At 33.5% G+C, this 17,927-nt stretch overlaps 2 protein-coding genes across 3 annotated transcripts; both read right to left on the reverse strand.

Moving 5' to 3' along the window:
- Positions 1-4,697: 4,697 nt before the first annotated feature.
- LOC126735652 (venom carboxylesterase-6-like) lies at positions 4,698-10,028 on the reverse strand. Of its 2 annotated transcripts, none has more exons than XM_050439717.1 (11): positions 9,813-10,028; positions 9,670-9,747; positions 9,321-9,484; positions 7,147-7,249; positions 6,751-6,945; positions 6,510-6,695; positions 6,092-6,451; positions 5,854-6,035; positions 5,349-5,487; positions 5,172-5,298; positions 4,698-4,974 (listed from the first exon to the last, which is right to left on the reverse strand). In XM_050439717.1, exons 2-11 carry the CDS (start codon positions 9,722-9,724, stop codon positions 4,731-4,733), a joined length of 1,755 nt encoding a protein of 584 aa, XP_050295674.1. In that variant the 5' UTR covers positions 9,725-9,747; positions 9,813-10,028; the 3' UTR covers positions 4,698-4,730. The 2 variants fall into 2 exon arrangements, with proteins under 2 accessions (XP_050295674.1, XP_050295673.1); XM_050439716.1 differs by having other exon boundaries at positions 9,670-9,753; positions 9,813-10,027.
- A 223-nt stretch (positions 10,029-10,251) lies between these two features.
- On the reverse strand, positions 10,252-14,987 carry LOC126735655 (probable 39S ribosomal protein L24, mitochondrial). The gene is made up of 3 exons (XM_050439723.1): positions 14,595-14,987; positions 14,322-14,538; positions 10,252-10,555 (listed from the first exon to the last, which is right to left on the reverse strand). The coding sequence occupies exons 1-3, from the start codon at positions 14,890-14,892 to the stop codon at positions 10,306-10,308; spliced, it is 765 nt and encodes a 254-aa protein (XP_050295680.1). The 5' UTR covers positions 14,893-14,987; the 3' UTR covers positions 10,252-10,305.
- Between the last annotated feature and the right edge of the window lie 2,940 nt (positions 14,988-17,927).

The following is a 17,927-nucleotide window of genomic DNA, read 5'->3' on the forward strand; positions in this document are numbered from 1 at the left end:
AAAATCCTTTTAAAAACGAATTATTTTGAACGCAAGCAAATATTGAAATAACTAGAATTTGCGGTAAAAGACTTAGATCTACGTACAAATGCGCATTTTTAACTAAATTAACAGCCACCTTTTTTACACACTAAAAGAAATAAATATCTATTTTTATTTTTCCAGTTATTTTGTTTTTACTTGACACATTATTATTTATTATTTTCAAACTTTAAAGTTAACATATTATACGCAGTTCCAGTTATATTAAATATAACTTACCGTTTTGTGTTTGTCCTTCTGTGATGAAAAACAATGTGGCGGTGGCTCAGATCTTGTAGCGGATATAGTAGGGTGAATCTATTTTATATGTCTGGTCAAGTTTCCAACCGATCCCCCCGATATTGATAAAATTTGCTTACAGTAGCAACACTTCGCCTTATTACTATTTTCAGGCACAACGTCAAAATGCGTCACTGCATCACTTCGTTTCTTAAGACATTTTTCGATGTTATATAATGTAAAGTTATTATATACAATTAAAAACTTTTCAGTTCACTGTACACTTCCACGGTATTAACAAATGAAAAAAAAGTCAAATATACTCTTACTAGTCACTGATAATAATTAAATATTAAACTGAAATCTATAAACTGGACAAAATTTAAAACATAACCTTTAAATATCGGGGAATTATCAAAACAAACCAAGCTAATAGCTGAAATGAACCGAATACGAAAGATCGGCGCAAATGCAAAATGAGTCATTTGATTTTACGTTCAGTCGGTCTTGGTTCTGCTCCTATATCCTTGTCACATCAATCGCGATCGCCTATCTAGTTCGCAGTGAACGATCTTTTAAGGTTGTTGCGAACTAGTTCATCTCGTTCACTACGGAGAGTAGTTCATTCGAACTAGTTCGTTCGTGAACTACACATCTCTACTCCCCCCTAAGTACGATTTTATTCAACATATATATAAGGGACATTTTTGATTTAAATCTGGGAGAAGCATCTATAATTAATTGGGTATGCTGATGATCTGGCAGTAATTATTAAGGGTAAAAATGTCACTTCCATGGTGAATAAAATAAATAATGCCCTAGAGCGCATACACTTATTTCTCAGTGAACATAACCTATCTGTTTCTTATAACAAATGCGAGGCAATTTGGTTTACTAGAGGGAGGAGAAGCAATGCCCCACCACCTATACAATTCAACAATTTCTTATAAACGACAGGTAAAATATCTGGGTGTAATTCTACATGAAAACCTAAAATGGGCACCTCATATTATTAATATTACTAATAAGGCCAAAAAATCACTAAATGTCCTAAGAGCACTTTGTAGGGTATAGTGGGGTGCTGACCCAAAAACCCTTCTAATTGTCTTTTTTGCTTTAGTACAATCCCATCTGGATTTTGGATCAATTTTTTTCAAGCCTTGTTCAAACACTGCACTCAATAGATTAGATGTAGTTTTTTATGAAGGCTTACATATATGTCTGGGATGTATGCGTTCTACCCCTAAGGTTGCACTTTTGGCAGAAGCATCTGTCATGGATCTAGAACACAGAAGAAAGATAATTGCCCTTAAATTCATTTCTAAAATCCTATCTATAACAAATCACCGACTACCCGAAAACCCATAAATCTTAACTGTAAAAAAGGGGATGGTATATCTAAAAACATATTTGCGGCAGAATCCAACAAATTAAAAGCCCAATATACATTAATTTTTTCTGATGCATCAAAAAAATGTGAAAAGGTGGGGTTTGGCATATCCATCCCCTCTTTGAATTATAAATTCTCACAAAGACTCCCCAACAATTTAAGTATATATAAAGCAGAAATAATTGCAATACATGATGCCATTAAAACTGCTATTAACCAAAAAATTAAAAATGCGATAGTCTTTTCAGATTCAAAGGGAGCCATAACAAAACTCTGTAACCCTTTCTTTGCAGCTAACTCCGAACATTGGGTTTTGTCTACAAAAAGGCTGATTGTCACAAAATTATTATAACATCAAATTATCCTGGATTCCAGGACACTCTGGTATAACCGGAAATACGGAGGCAGATACTCTGGCCAAGATTGGGACAGACTTAAATATTCCTAGAAAAATGTTATATGACATAAAAGATATTTTTAATCCTCTTAAGCAAGAAATTTCAAACGTCTTCAAAAGCATGGAAAGCTTTAGTTACAACGAAACATCACGGCTATGCCGGGGTTCAATCTATTTTTAACAGTAAAAAATGGTACGCCAATTTGACCTATAGGGATAGAAAACATGTTACAACGATAATTAAAATGCGCACAGGTCATTGCCTAACGCCCATCTATATAAGATTAAAATGAAAGATAACCCTTATTGCGACTGCGGTATATTTGATGACCTAAACCACATATTTTTTGAATACCCTATTAATAATATACCCGATCTAGACTTGTATAAAATCTTTGTATTAAAAAAGAAGATATCACCATTATCGATAACTCAAATTCTGTCTGCCCCCGACGACGAATCAATAGAAATAATCATGCGATTTATAAACATCAATAAGATTAAACTTTGAAGCTCAACTACCCAATACCCCTCTTGTATCCTACAATCCCGCTTGTTTTAGTGCTTGGTGTGGTTGCTCATTCCTTTTGTTGTAATACTAACGTTTTCCTCCCGTATTATAGCCACAAACCATAAAGCCGACGGTTGATACAAGACAAAGCTATAGTCACAAGCTAAACAGAACGAGCAAAGTTGTAATATAAGAAGATTTTCTGAGATACCTGCATGGTCCAGAGAAGGAGTCTCCCCCAAATCGGGCTGGCAATTGCCTTGCAGCAAAGCCATCAACAAAACAAGACAGGACAAGACACCTTAATTTTGCACCTTTCTTTGGAATTAATTTTTAAATAATTTTACAAAAAATGCAATAGCAATAACGTTCAGAATCTAGGGTAAAGTGATTAAATGTTTTAATATTTCTAGTGAAGCTTTACAACATATTTAATGCCAGTTAAAAATCGAAAGGTAAATTTGTAAAAGATCCACTGTGATTTACAGCAAAAGGCTTATTAATACGCTTTATACGCTATATTATGTAAGTTTTCAAATCTAATTACGACACACCATTAGAATGTAAAAGCTTACTCGGAGAAGATATTATACATACTAGGCTTTGATGTTCATAATGGGTGTGGCATAAACAGATTTATAATGATAGCAGTAGACTTGACTGTACAAGTTCATATAAAAAATAACGAACTTTATCAAGAAAAACTAAGGATTTTAAATTTGAACTAGAAACTTGGTTGGTCTCAGACAGTTAGGCAGTGTCATTATAGTTCAAGTGGTGATGTCTTAGAGGATGTTTAGGAGGAAGTTAGTGTAATGGATATAATAAGTCAGAGACAGGCCTTTATTTTCGAGGCTTACATAGAAAGTGAGTATGATGCTAGTTTTCTTTATGTCAAGCAATTAGAAATAATAACTGAACAACCCAAATTGTCTCCGATAAAAGAAGGTATAAACCTTCAACAATAATAATGGCAATATATGTCCTGTTAGATTTAAGAAAACTTTAAAGAAAATAAGTACTGGTCTTAAAGGCCTGTTATACTCTGGACGAACATTTTAATGTAACTAGCTGGAATTAATAGTTTACCTATCTTTTATATACCTAATTAGTCTGTTTTATTTTTTTATGTATTATAATGTGGTTGAATTTTCAATTTACATATATTATACACACCTCTCATTTTTATACTCAATAATGTCTTGCTGTATTCTGTGATATTTGTATTTTAGTAGGATTAATTTAGTTCACAGCAAGGCTTTGTAGCAACTCTGTGATAATAAAGCTAGTTTTTGAACATGTGTTATTGTCACTCACCCAGTTGCTATAAAATAGTCCATCATTTCCATATCATATGCTGTAATTATTGTTTTGTTAAATAAACATAAATCCTGCATATCCCACACACGAACTTAAAAATATACCTGGACTGCCAATTCAATGAAAAGTAAATGACCACTACTAGGGGGCCGCCATTTTGCGTGATTGTGTCCTTTCGATGTTGGTCACTCTGACAAATTTTAACTGTGCTTAAAGGTACTTCTTTAAGAATATCGTTAAAGTTTATGAAAGAAAGTAACCCTCACGTAAAATGAGACAAAGTTTCAATCCACTTGGAATAGATGCGTGCACTTTAAAATATTTGTTTTATCATTCTGATAATCTTGAATCTTATAAATCCTAATACCATAAAAATCATGATATTCATTTAAATTTTTGCTTAACAAATTCAGTTAAAAACACTTATTTTCTTTCTATTTTTACTATTACTTTTTTTAATTTTACTTTCCTTCCATGTACAGTGTTTCCACATCCACATTAATAGATACAACCATATATAAGAATCAAAATATAGATGATTTTATGAAGGTTTGTAATTATAAAGGGTTTATATAGAAAAAATCTATTATTCTGTCAACAACTCAATATATTATTCTATTATAAACAATACGTCTATAAAATAGACTGCGTCGAAAAGGTAAATACGCGCTCAAACCCAGAGCACCTTTATCAGCTTATTACGCGGTTGCCACATCAATAGCATTTCTTTGGCACTGTCATACTTGTGACATTAATAACCTCGATATCACCAACTTGTATGGTCAGTAAAAGCTTTAAGGACCAATAAAACATCAAAGTTTGATAATTAATCATGCTTATAATAGTAATAACTATGTCATCCATACAGTGAAAGCAATCAAAACACTTATTAAGCAGCGTCCGTAAATCCTCACCGAGGAGCTTTGCAAGTCGTTCTCGCCCTCCCTAATGGGTAAACTGTCCCAAAACTCGTGAGGGCCCAGCTGATCGATTTCCTGCATGGATATGGCATCGGGGCCGCTGATTTGTAAATAATTCAGCGATTTCGAGTTCGGTTGCACCGGCAACCATGTCACCGAGCCGAATTCCGGGATGCTAAAAATGAATTAAATGGTACCTTTAGCTCTATGATTTTTGGGCCTGGTTGACAACGTGACAGTTTCAAAGTGCCTTCATCTGGTAAACTTCTCGTTTTTTCCAAGATGGCGGCCAACTGTCACGTGGGAACTGTCAAGAGTGTCAATTTTATTCTGAAGCCACGCGGGAATTTCAAAAAATAATTGTATTTTTACCCTTTTTTGGCATACGTAGTCACGAAATCTATAAAAAACGTCATCATTTTTTCGTCCCTCTGTGTTAGCTGTTTAGGGGTCAATATCACTTTCAACCACAGTCGAGAGTCATCTGCGTGCACCGCTCCTACAAAAAAAAACGTGTAGAATGTATCGAAACGATATTTTCAATAAAACCTTTGGGCATTCCCGGAGGGAAGTGAGGCAAATCCACGACATAAGAAATCAGATAAAGGTACAGCTCTGAATTAATCGCCTTGGATTGCATTCTGATCGCTTTTTCGTTGTCCACGGTAAACATTCTATCAGTCATGAGCTAAAAAAAGGCATAAATAAATAGGACAGTGACGACATACTTAGAAGTGTTGAACTAATAAGTTTGTTATAGCAACAAATTAAGGATTTAATGTATGTATGTACTATGCTCTATTTTTCGATTGGGATGTTTATTACCCACTAAATAAAACATTCAAGCTTGTACGCTGTTTTATTATCAAATCCCTGTGAACCTATATTAAGATAACAATACGAAGAAGAAGGACTTGCAGACAGCATCTTGAACCACAGCTTGACAAATGACATTAAAACGCAAATGATAATACTGCGGTTCGTTATGCTGTACGCACGCCTTCCTCGCAAGTGACATGGCAACCGTTCAGTTAAGGTACGTACACATGCTTACCTTAACAAAAGAGAATGTATTATTCTGAGACAGCGGATTACTTCCAAAATAATACTCCTTAATTTTTTTTAAGGTCTCATTATGTAGTTCTTTGTCAACAGTATAGTAAATATCCAGCATATGAGGCATCAACTGGTACCAGCCGTCCTCGAAATCTTGAAACCGATTCATGGCCGCTATAACTATAAAAAAAAATCCTTAAAATCCCCAAGAGTCCTTCTTGATTTCTAGCACTTACTCCCCACTGGAAACAACCCCTCGTCCTTGGTATTCGAGGTGATCCATGGCACGTCATACACGTCACCCCTCTTGAGCATCCAATAAGGGTTGTCGTCCAAAAAGGCGTCTTTCGAGCGTTTTTCCACCACAGGAGTGAACGGCATAAAAGGTATCGAGTTCATATAGATGAAAAGGCTTTTTATTCCGTTTACGAGGTCCCTGGCCTCGACCGTACGAAGACACTCGATCATCCTTTTGATCGGGTAGATGGGGCAACTGACGTTTTTCGCCACCGCTTGGGCTTTTTCCAGGGGGTGTTCCGCCAAGGCCCAACAGTTTAGGGCGGTGCCGCTCTGAGAGAACCCCCTGTGAAACAAACCTACAAAAATGCTCAATTTAAATTCAACGGTCCAGGGAAGGAAATTGCAATTCGTCACCTCTCGACATCCGAGAGAAATAATGGAAATGGACGCTAACCGCACCCGCCGAGGTGCCCGTGATAGTGATCGAGGCGGGGTTTCCTCCGAAGTGCTTGATGTTTTTTTTAATCCACCGCAACGCCATACTTTGGTCTTTTAATCCGTTGTTCCCTGGCACCACTTCGTCTTCTGTACTTAGAAAACCTTGAAATAAAATGGTAAGTTTTGTAATGTTGCCAGGGAGTATGTTAGTTCTTACCTAAAATCCCTACTCTGTAATTGAAACTAACAAAAACCACGTCTCGGTCCATTAAGAATTCGGGTCCGGCAAATAGTTTGGGCGAACCGATCATAAAACCGCCCCCGTGGATGTGGACGATGACGTCAAGCAGCTCGTTTGGGTTTATTTGCTCTCTTGGGACGTACACGTACATGTAAAGGCAGTCTTCTTCACCTGAAGACGTTTATATTTGAATTTCCCGCTTTTTTTATATAAATCTAGCAACGGTGAACCATTAGATCTGTCAAACTTGTCATATGTCAATGGATTTTTTGGAGGTTACGTTTTATGGTCGCATTATTGATTGATGAAGTCATGCAATATTATCAAAGTCTCGGTCCTTATTAGAGGATTATTTTATAAGGAATTACTTACCTCTTAGTCCAAGCACTCCCGTGAAAGGTATAAATTGCAAACATTCGTAATTTTTAGTTGCGAAGAAAGTGTTATTCCAACTTTCCACAAATGGTTGAGGTTCCTAGAATTAAATGAGTTTTTGTAATTATTTTCGCCATTTTATCAATAAATTTATAGAAATTAACTGATAAAATGGTGAAATAAATACATAAAGTTACAGGTTTCTTTTTAGATTATAAAAGTTCTTTGTGGAAGTTCAACTGTTTGATCACAGATGGCATCATGCTTACTTAGCAACGGAAACTGTAATTGACAAGTTTCAAGCAGCTATTAAAATATTCTTAATTTATTTGTTTTGTTGCCACATCTGTAAGTAATTGGTAAAATTGCAGTTTATTGATAAAATGAAAAAACTTTTGTTACTTTATCAATAAAATTATTAAATAGATATATAAAATTACAGGTTTCTTGTAAAATTCTAACAAATGTTTGTAAAGTTTGACTGTTTAATCATAGATGGAACTATGGTTATTTAGCAACGAAAACTGTAATTGACAGCTGTCGATCAGCTGAGTTTTTTTGTTTTGTGTAAAACGTATTAGTTTATTATTAAAAATTACTTATTTAAAAAGTGGTAAAAGTTACTAACTTTATCGATAAAATGCGAAGACAAATACAGAAAATTACAGGTTCCTTTTTAAATTTTCTAAAAATTCGTTATGGAAGTTGGAGTGTTTAATCGTAGATGCCGCCTGTGTCAATCAGTTGATAGCATAACCTCAATTTAATATTATTTAATTATTTATTTATTTGTTGTCTTATATATTAAAAGTTAAGGTCTATGTTTTGCTAATAATTATCAATTTATATCATAAATTTTAGATAATTTTATTCTTCAACGTTTTCGAGTGACAACGGGTGATAAAAATATTAAAACAGTTCTCTTTAGATGATTCACTAGAACTGCTCATAAGGACTTAACAAGATAAATATGCTGAATACAGTGCTAAGGTACTAAGCTTATATAACATTTCAAGTAAATATATTAGATACCTTTAAAACCTAATTTATGTATGTACCAATATAACAATAATACTAAGAATGTCTTTTATATTATGAGCTATAAAAAGGATACATTCTTTATTTAAAGCTTTTATGTTCCTTGTTATCCTGACGGTTAATGGTATATTTTTACCTAAGATTTAGGTTGGAAGTACTATTGGGAATCTATGACCCAACATTGTACCCCTATATCAGGGTTTTTTGTATATAAAACACTTAAAGCATACAAAACTCGAATTGCAAGTATTTTTCCACTGAAAAGTTGGCAAATCCTTTATCCTTTCGAAAAATGAATTTAAGACTGTAATTTCGAATTGTTTTTAAAGGTTTTAATGCATTTTCATAAGAACTTCCAAGTAAAGGCTAAGTTCTTTCATAAAAACTCTACAAGAGTCTTGTAACCACATATCAAAACTTGTTCATTTAAAATACCCTTAATTTTATAAAATTTCTGAAGTAATAATCTATTATTATTAGTTGATTTTAACACATGTTATTTATATTTGATGTTGTGATCAATTGATGCTTAGTATCTTTTTTTTTTTAAACCTTGCAACTCTAGGTTAGAGACAACTTTCATCAACATTCAATTTATCCACTGCTAATGAATAAATCATCAATTCCAAGTAAAAATCAAAAATTGTTTGTCAGCACTTGTAATTTGAATTAAAAGGATTTTGTACATGAACTGGTTGCACATGTTGATTATGTATGTCCCAAGGTGGTTTCGGGTATCTTTTTTCTTCGAAACTTAGTTGTTGTTCATTTAAGAATATGATATGGAATTCTTGTTTAAAGTCATGCAACCAACTCAAGTTGTACTTTCTCGATTCAAAGAAAAAACTACATGTTAAATATTGATAACTATAAAACTTTAGAAAACATACATAAGTATTTCATTAGAAATAGCAATCATATATACTGCACTTAGATACAATTCATCACATATACATACTGGTCCTTCTTTTTATGGACTGCACTGTTTCAAACCACTACAATAAATTGTCACTTTACATTACAGCTTTTTAGTATTAATGAATATCTAAACCATAATTTTATGGATTTTGTAAATTAATGGCTAATATTAATTATATAACTAGTATTAATACCAATAAACATCTTTGTCTTACCATAAATCTTAGGTTTCCAACAGGGGGTTGGGCATAAGGTATTCCCTCAAAGGCGGCAAATGTCCTGTTACGGTAAGACTTTTTGAAAGTTCCTTGTATAACTCCCATGGGAGTCTTGACTTGTGGACCGTCATCCTCATCGAACGTCAGAGAATGAGTCAAGACTAACATAAAATTATTTTTTAATATTTTCTTGATAATTTGCTGACAATGGTATGATAAATAAAAGAAATTGACTTACAGTGCAAATTTCCCAATTGCGTTATTAATATATATAAGTTGAGTATACTATATTTTTCAAGCTTAGGATATAAATTATTGGTCTGAGTTACAATGTTAAGCTACTTACCAAAAAAAACACAGAAAAGCAATATTCTCACAAAAATCAACATTTCAACCTGCATCGAAATAGTACAGCATTTGAATCCTGTAACTTTTTTAAATCCTGGTTAATACCTTTTTAATTAAAATGTTATTTTACTAATTACTAACCTGTTTTATTCCTCTATATGCTTGATGAATTTATCACCAGAGGTGTAGAATGTTTAGTCAAAACAACCATAACATTTTATGAATCTTTTAGCACAACAATTGAAAATTACAATACAATATTTTACTTGAAACGTTTAAGTCTAAATAAAACATTTTCGTCCCGCTGAACAATTAAATATGAATTTTTTAATTAATCAATGAGCTACACCACTGGAAAAACCATAATACTTTTTACCGAACATCTCCCATAAGAGTCCACCGATACTGACCTTTAAGGAAATTGCGTTTTAAACGTATACAATTAATTAAATTAATTTGTACCATTAATAAAGTTCGTGTAGTTTTTTAGCGGCAAAACGTCAATTTGCAAGCTCGAATGACGTTCAAGCACTAATTATTCCCCGCCTAAATGGGACTTAGACAAAAAAAAACACTTCCGTTGAAAAACAACTATTTATTATTTCATTTAAAACATAATGTTCATCAAACAAATTTAGTACCAATATGACTTAACAGGCACCCTGTCCTCTTTGATGCCCATATCTTCCATGATATCCATTTCAAATGTGCAAAGTTTTGGTTGGAAAGTTACTTCACTTACTACATCGGCTTTGGTGTCTTTGGGTTGCTCTTTGTAGGTCCCTTTGCTTTTGTAATCTATTGTTTCCTCTACTGACCCAGGAATTGGAATTATGCGACCTGTCCTGAGCGAGACTCTTACCTTATTGCCTTCCTCAGTAAACCTGTAAGGAAATTGAGTCCGGTAAAGTTAAAGGGACGTGTAAAAACCGATTTTTTTTTTGAAAATTTTTACATAGAATGTTGAGTGTGGACAAAATATTGATAAAAAAGTGAGGATGATTGGAAAAAATACCAAATTTTGGAAATTATGAAGGTTTTTCTACTTACGTTAAATACGTATTATTGCCAACTTGCACAAGGTTTTTTAGCTCTTGATTTTGCTATAGTTAAAAAATATATATATTAGGGCAATTTTGGAACTTTTTGGGGGTTATTATTGTAAATGTATATAATTTTTTATCGCTTTGTACCCCTTTTAATTACATATTTTGTAAATTACACACAAGAAAAATAAAACAACAACCTTATTGACAAAAATGGCAGTGGCTTCACTACGTCCCCAGTAGTATTTTTTGGTTTTGCCTGGAACACTTTTTAGTTGGATGGGTTGGCTGTGGACTCAATTTTAGATAATAAAGACATAATATAGTTAGATTTTACATTACATGAACAAAACACATTTATCAGGTGTTAAAAAGTAGGTATTATTTATTTAAATTATTTGATATTTTATGTAATTTTATATATAATAAATATACATTTTGAAAAAAAAAACATAATTTAAGATATTTAATTATTAATAGGTAAATAATAACGATGAGGTTTAATGTACATTAACTTATAGTCAAAACAATAAATATCTTTAAATTCATTATAGGCATTAGGAATAGGAATAAGGCATAGGAATTATAGTTCTATGCCTAGTTCTTACAGTTCTATAGGAACTATAATTCCCATTTTCTAACTATTATCCCATTCCCTAAGTAGGGCTCAAAGGACTACCTAACCCACTATTTAGCGCCAACCCAAGGTTCCAATCCGTTTTTGCAATCCCAACTCCACATGTGCTCCAACCACACAGTCCCATGTGCGCCCACCTTGTATGCGCATATTTTATTTATTCATTTATTTATTTACGGAATCCATTTACAAAAGTGTTACATAGCATACCCATACAAACATATATATTCAGATACAAAACTATCTATAAATCAATGAAAGGTGTAGATGAGTTAAATAATTAAAGCCCCTATGAAATAATATTCTTTAACTGCCGCTTAAAAGATGTAATCCTAGAGTCAAAAAAGCTTATCTGTCCTGACAGACCATTAGCACTTTGAGCCATTTGTGTAATTGGCTCATTAATGCCATAATTGGTATGGTGGAATGGGACTGAAAATATTTCTGATTGTCTATTCTGGAAGGGACCCTAAGTTTAAAAAGAGACAATAACTCAGGACAATCTATAGTAGCATTTAAAACCTTATGCATAAAACATAAGTCGAGTAATGTTCTTCGTGACTCTAATGTGGGTAAGTTCAGGTTATCCCTGACCCACTGACAGTAATACTCCTGTCTCCTGTAAACACATCTAAAAGCAGCCAACCTTAAAAATTTATTTTGAGTTTTTTCAATCTGCTTAATGTAGCAGTTATATGACGGGGACCACACAATTGAGCCATACTCCAAGATGGGCCTAACAAGAGAGCAATAAAGTAGTCTAAAAGTAAACAAAGACAAATCAGTTGTAGACCGTTGGATAAAACCCAGCATTTTCATTGCCCTACCAGTCACCTGATTAATGTGACTTTTAAAAGGCGACCTGGAGTCAATAAATATTCCTAAGTCAGAAACCTCTGTTTTGACACCAATTGCTACATTATTTATTTTATAAAGAAAAGCAATAGGGTTTATTTGCTTAGAAAAAGTAATCTTATGGCACTTATTGATATTAAGGGACATTCTATTCAAGTGGCACCAATCAAAGAACATATTCTAGGTCTTTTTGCAGGAGCAGAGCATCAGAAAGGGATGTGATAAGCCTAAATAGCTTCATATCATCAGCAAACATTAGCACACGACAATTTTCAAGTTTCCAAACTAAATCAATCAAAAAGAGGCAAAACAAAACAGGGCCCGAGTGAGAGCCCTGTGGCACCCCAGATGGCACCAAAATTTCAGAGGAACATGTACCTCCAAGATTAACAATCTGGGTTCTACCTCTGATGAATCCCGAGATCCACTGAAGAAGAGGCCCCACAATACCTAAAGTCCTAAGCTTCTGTAAGAGTACCCCATGGTTAACCCGATCAAAAGCTTTGGAAAAATCTGTATATATTGAGTATACAGCACCAAATTAGCATCAGTAGATCTGCCTTTTATAAATCCAAATTGCTCAGGATCAAATAAAGATTTAAAACTCCAGGCAGCATTGGCAACTCAGATTGGTTACACACAGCCCGATAATTGGAAATTTCATTTCTACTACCAGATTTAAAAATGGGTTTTAGAAAACTTCTCTTCCAGAGAATGTACATAAATAAACAAATACCTATAATGAGACAGGACAGAAAATTACGATAATCGTACTAGTACAGTAGCGACTCCCAATAAATATGTGACATTTTGACAGTTTTTTTTTAATTTATGATTAAATCAATCCGTATTTACATATTTGATATTCCTAATAGAGTTGGCTGATTCAACAAATTTTACGGATCAGTTCCTAATCGATCGAGCACAAACAAATACCTGTTCCATGGATCAGTTCCAAGTTTGAGTCCGAACTGTATCTGAATATGCATATACCTACTACGGGATTATACACTAATGGCTACAATTATAAACTAATGGATATACTGATATACTATTCATAAATCCAATATGCGTTATTTAGCAATCGTACTAAAATGATCGATATACTTATTAGTCTTATAAAAATACACAAATAAGTACGTAGGAAAAAACACAAAATATTAAGCCTCATATAATGATTTTTTTTGAAATATCCTATAGATGTTGTTTTCAAAATATCGAAAAACACAGTTAATAATTACGCACTTTTATTTTTGATATTCATAGAATACTTCTTTCCGTTTTTCCGCCTTTTTATTAAAATTAAATTAATTTTATTAGAATGAATGCTAATTCTTTAAAATATGTAGTTTGTGTTTCATATAATTATAATTAAAAACAACATTACAATGAAATAAAAGAAAGATCAAAGTTTCTAGTCACATTTAAGATCTAAAATAAGGCAAAAAAAAAACCGGACTAGGAAAACAGAAAAAAAAAATGATTCCAATCCATGCGTCTATCATTTTTATAGTTCTCTCACGCATATAACATGCACCACCCGGACTTGGAATACAATAATAACCTAAACACTATCGACGCCACGTTCCATCGATCAGTTTCTTTTGCTAGACCATATTAATAATAACTCTCAAACCAGTCTGGACTCGAATTTGGACTCATATGTTTTCTAGTGGATCGGTTGCTCCATAGTTCCAACTGTAAAGATTAGTTCCAGTATTGGGTAGCCATCCCTAATTCCTGATTTGCGTGTGGAAACGTGTGTTTATCACCTAAAGAAGTGATGTAAACCCTTCTAAGTTGCAGAATTTTGTTACTTAAGGCTTTAAATTTAAATTAATAGCATATATAATTGTCAACGTGATGCCTAGTCGCAAATAGAGTGTAGTTAAGCCGGGTGTAATTGTAAATCATACATAAGTAGAAAATCCTTTATAATTTTTAAAATTTTGCATTTTTTTACTTCATCCTCACTTTTTTATCAATAAAATGTTCAAACTCAACATTCTATGTAAAATTAAAAAAAAAAAAAATCGTTTTTTAAACGGCCCTTTAACTTTAAAGGGAAATTAAATATGAATAAAATTTTTTTGGAATTTATAAGATCAGTACCTCCATTCAAATTCAGTTGCTTGGAAATCGGAGGGATCCACTAGGGCCACATCAGTTGTAACTAGTAAAGGCTGTTCCTCTTGGATGTAAACTCCATCAAAGTCCTTTTTGGTATCTTTTCCAAGGTTTTTAAGTTTACAGTTAAGACCGTCCACTAAGATCCAGTTTCTTTCTTCAAATATTTGTTTTACAATGCCCTGTTTGCCTTTGTCCTTGCCTGCAAAATAACATTATTTCTCCCTATTTTAATAATGATATTGATTAATACTGTACCTACTAAAATTTCTACTCTATCCCCTCGGAAATAGCTCCATTCTAGTATAGGTTCAACAAACACTTTGGGCCGTCTGGTATTGGGTTGATTCTCGTTCTTAAACTCCATGGTCCAGGGCCTGTGCACCCCAAAATAGAATTCCTTCCTTTTAATGACCGCGTTCGGTTTATATTGAGGCCCTTTTGGATTTTTCCAGTAAACTTGTTCCATCGCCCTGTTTATGTAACGGTCCGGTAAGTTGGCGTATTGTTTGGACCATTTTCCTATCCGGGTTAGTTGGGTTAGAGTGATTTTCATGGTTGTGTTTTAAATAATTTTAGGCGATTTTATTAAATAATAAATTATAAGAATGCAAAAAGTCAGGTTATGTTTTGACGTATATCGGAGGCAACTGTCAAGGGAAGATTCATAACCTATAAATGTGAAGACTTAAGGTGGGTTTGTATCGGAAGCGATTTGCGATTGTAAGTCAGCGTGTCAGGGCGGATATATTTTAATATACAAGTTGAGTTGCCAACACTATTAGAAAACGTCCCGCTTGACTTAAGGTACCAAATGTTTTTCATGCATGATGGCGCTCCGGCGCATTTCAGCTTAATTGCTCGACAGTATTTAGATAGAGTATATCCCAATCGTTGGATAGGTCGTGGAGGTATACAACCCTGGCCTGCGCGATTTCCCGATCTAAATCCAATAGACTTTTTCCTCTGGGGCCACCTCAAGCAATTAGTTTATACCACCCCCATCGAAAATGTTGAAGAATTAAGAAATCGTATTATTGCAAATTGCGATATTATTCGAAACACGCCAGGGATCTTTGAACGTGTTCGCCAGTCAATGCGTCGCAGGACAGACGCATGCATTGCAGTTGGAGGAACTCATTTTGAACAACTCTTATAGCGTACGTTTCTTAGTCCATAGCTTTTCATTACCTTCATCAATTTACTAATGTTTATTCTAAGAATTTAATTAATGTACCTAAGTTTAATTAAAACTATTTTTCAACAGGTAGTACAGTTAATGTCATGTCAAAATTCCAAATTACCGTATTTACTATTCTTCACCCTGTAAATCGATAAGTAGGCATTTTATTATGTTTATTCAAGTTTTTTTCAAACGTTTGCATTAAACTAATTTTTTTATCGAAAACGGAGGGAGATACGAAAAACACCCAAGAGTTGAAACAATTCCATCTTTAGTTGCGTCATCCAAAAAATGTACAGGAGGTTCAAAAAATCTACTAGGTGCTATTTTTTGTACAAAAAACCTAAGCCGCTTACCCCGTGGGCACGTCTCTGGAATAACAAATCAACTGTCATATGTCAAAAAGATACATCATTAAGATATCCAGAAATGGTGTGAATGACATTGCAAACAGCAAAGGCATTTCTTAGATATTAATAAAAAATCGCTTTTTTAAGAAAATTTGAACACCCTGTATCTCGGAAACGAAGCACTTTCGGACATATGTTTATAGGAACTTTTCGTCATAATTTAACCCAAAAAAACCGGCATTTCATATTCGTGCAATATTAATGAATCACCCTGTATAATAATATTATAATAATAATTAATATATAATATATTTTAATACAAATTTTGGCATTTGGCTACACGGTTTCTGTTTATTGGCTTCTTCAGGTTAAGATAACCAAAAATGTACTGTACACGAATCTTTACTCTTTAAAGTAATTTCCGTTCTAGCTTACAGGAAACAGACAGTCGCAGAAATTATCGCCAGAATTTGTAAGTGTAAATAAAAATTTCCCTATAAACGCATCATTATTTTTGAAAATTAACTTCCATCTTTATCCTCATTGGCTTACGATGCTAAAGGAATTACATTAAAGCAATAATTGCACGATAATTGTTGTGATTGTGGGATTTGGAAATAGTCGCTTTACGTAAGCGCTCCTTTACAATTCGCAGTGCCTAGTGTCTTTAAAGGGCTAACATTTTTGAGTATAAAAAATGATCGTAATATTGCTAAAGCCCTTTAGACCTTGAACCTAGATCACTAGAGTCTTTTTTTACAATTATTATTACGCAGTATTAAATATGCGATTTTATTTTATTTTCTGATCTCAAAACAGAATTAAATATTAAAAATAATCGACAATCACGTTAATTTGTTGCGATTGTCGCATTTGGAAATGATCGCTTTACCTAAACGCTCCTTTACAGTTGAAAGTTAATGGCAATATTCCCAAGGCATACTGCTTGGACTATTAAGAATACAAGAGTATAAAGGGCATTCATGTAAGTATTGAAATAAAATGCACACGTTGGTTTCTAAACATAGACTAACTTTATTGTCAACAAGGGTAAATTTCAAGAGGCAAAATGTATAAAACAAATGTGGCCCATAAAAGGGTTTGCTGGAACCTTTCCAGTGGCGTAATAAATTAAGAATATTTTAAGCTATTTCAACACTCCCACTAGCGCAAAAAATGTACAACTTAATCTAACTTCACAATGCCTAACATATTTACAAAACTGTAATGCTTGTTAGAACACAGACTTTTTGTTAACATATCAGCGGGCATATCAGTTGTTGCCGGTAAGTATTTTAAATCAATCCAGTTGTTAGCAACAGCTTCTCTAACAAAATGATGTGTGCTCTGATTATCGTTATATAACTTTACACAATTGTACACGCTTCCAGTTAACTCTGAAAGAAGATTTTTTAAATAAATCGCTTCTTTCGTAGCCTCTGAAATTGCCATGTAGTCAGCCTCAGTACTTGACAACGCAACGATGTGTCGCTTCCTAGTTTCCCAGGATACTGCAGACCCAGAAAGTTTAAAACAAAATCCTGTATAAGACTTCCTGTCACAGGAACTACTTGCCCAATCGGCATCAACAAAACCTTCTAGTTCTTCACTATCCTTGCTAAACTTTAAACCAAATTTCTTTGTTTCTTTTAAGTACCTAAGAACCCGTTTGACTTGGTTCGAATGACTTTCGTTAAAGCAATTATTAAATTGGCATAAATAACTAACCGAAAATGCAATATCAGGTCTCGTTAACACAGGAAGATACATTAAACTACCTATTAATTGCTGATATGGCATTTTGTCTAGACAAGTATTTACCAGGATCCTTAATTAGATTAACATTTGTCTCTAAAGGTGTAGCTACAGTTTTACAATCAAGCATATTAAATTTGTTAAGTAAACTATCAATATACTTTTCCTGATCTAAAGTAACACTACTGCTACTTTTATCAACCCTTACTTTCATTCCAAGACAATCTTTAACCTGTCCTAAATCCTTAACATTAAAAACTTGTTCTAATTTACACTTAACATTGTTCGTTTCCGGTACACTGT

The sequence above is a fragment of the Anthonomus grandis genome, chromosome 4, assembly GCF_022605725.1.
Source record: "Anthonomus grandis grandis chromosome 4, icAntGran1.3, whole genome shotgun sequence".
Lineage (NCBI taxonomy): Eukaryota > Metazoa > Arthropoda > Insecta > Coleoptera > Curculionidae > Anthonomus > Anthonomus grandis.

Bases quoted from the DNA above. Each gene is read 5' to 3' on its own strand.
- LOC126735652 (XM_050439717.1), bottom strand. From the start codon at position 9,724: ATGCAGGTTGAAATGTTGATTTTTGTGAGAATATTGCTTTTCTGTGTT. The intron at 9,485-9,669 runs GTAAGTAGCTTA...ATTTTATGTTAG, and splicing joins GCTTTTCTGTGTTTTTTTTG to TCTTGACTCATTCTCTGACG. The intron at 5,488-5,853 runs GTAAGCATGTGT...GCCTTTTTTTAG, and splicing joins ATACATTCTCTTTTGTTAAG to CTCATGACTGATAGAATGTT.
- LOC126735655 (XM_050439723.1), bottom strand. From the start codon at position 14,892: ATGAAAATCACTCTAACCCAACTAACCCGGATAGGAAAATGGTCCAAA. The intron at 14,539-14,594 runs GTACAGTATTAA...GTTATTTTGCAG, and splicing joins TAGAGTAGAAATTTTAGTAG to GCAAGGACAAAGGCAAACAG. The intron at 10,556-14,321 runs GTACTGATCTTA...ATTTCCTTACAG, and splicing joins GCAACTGAATTTGAATGGAG to GTTTACTGAGGAAGGCAATA.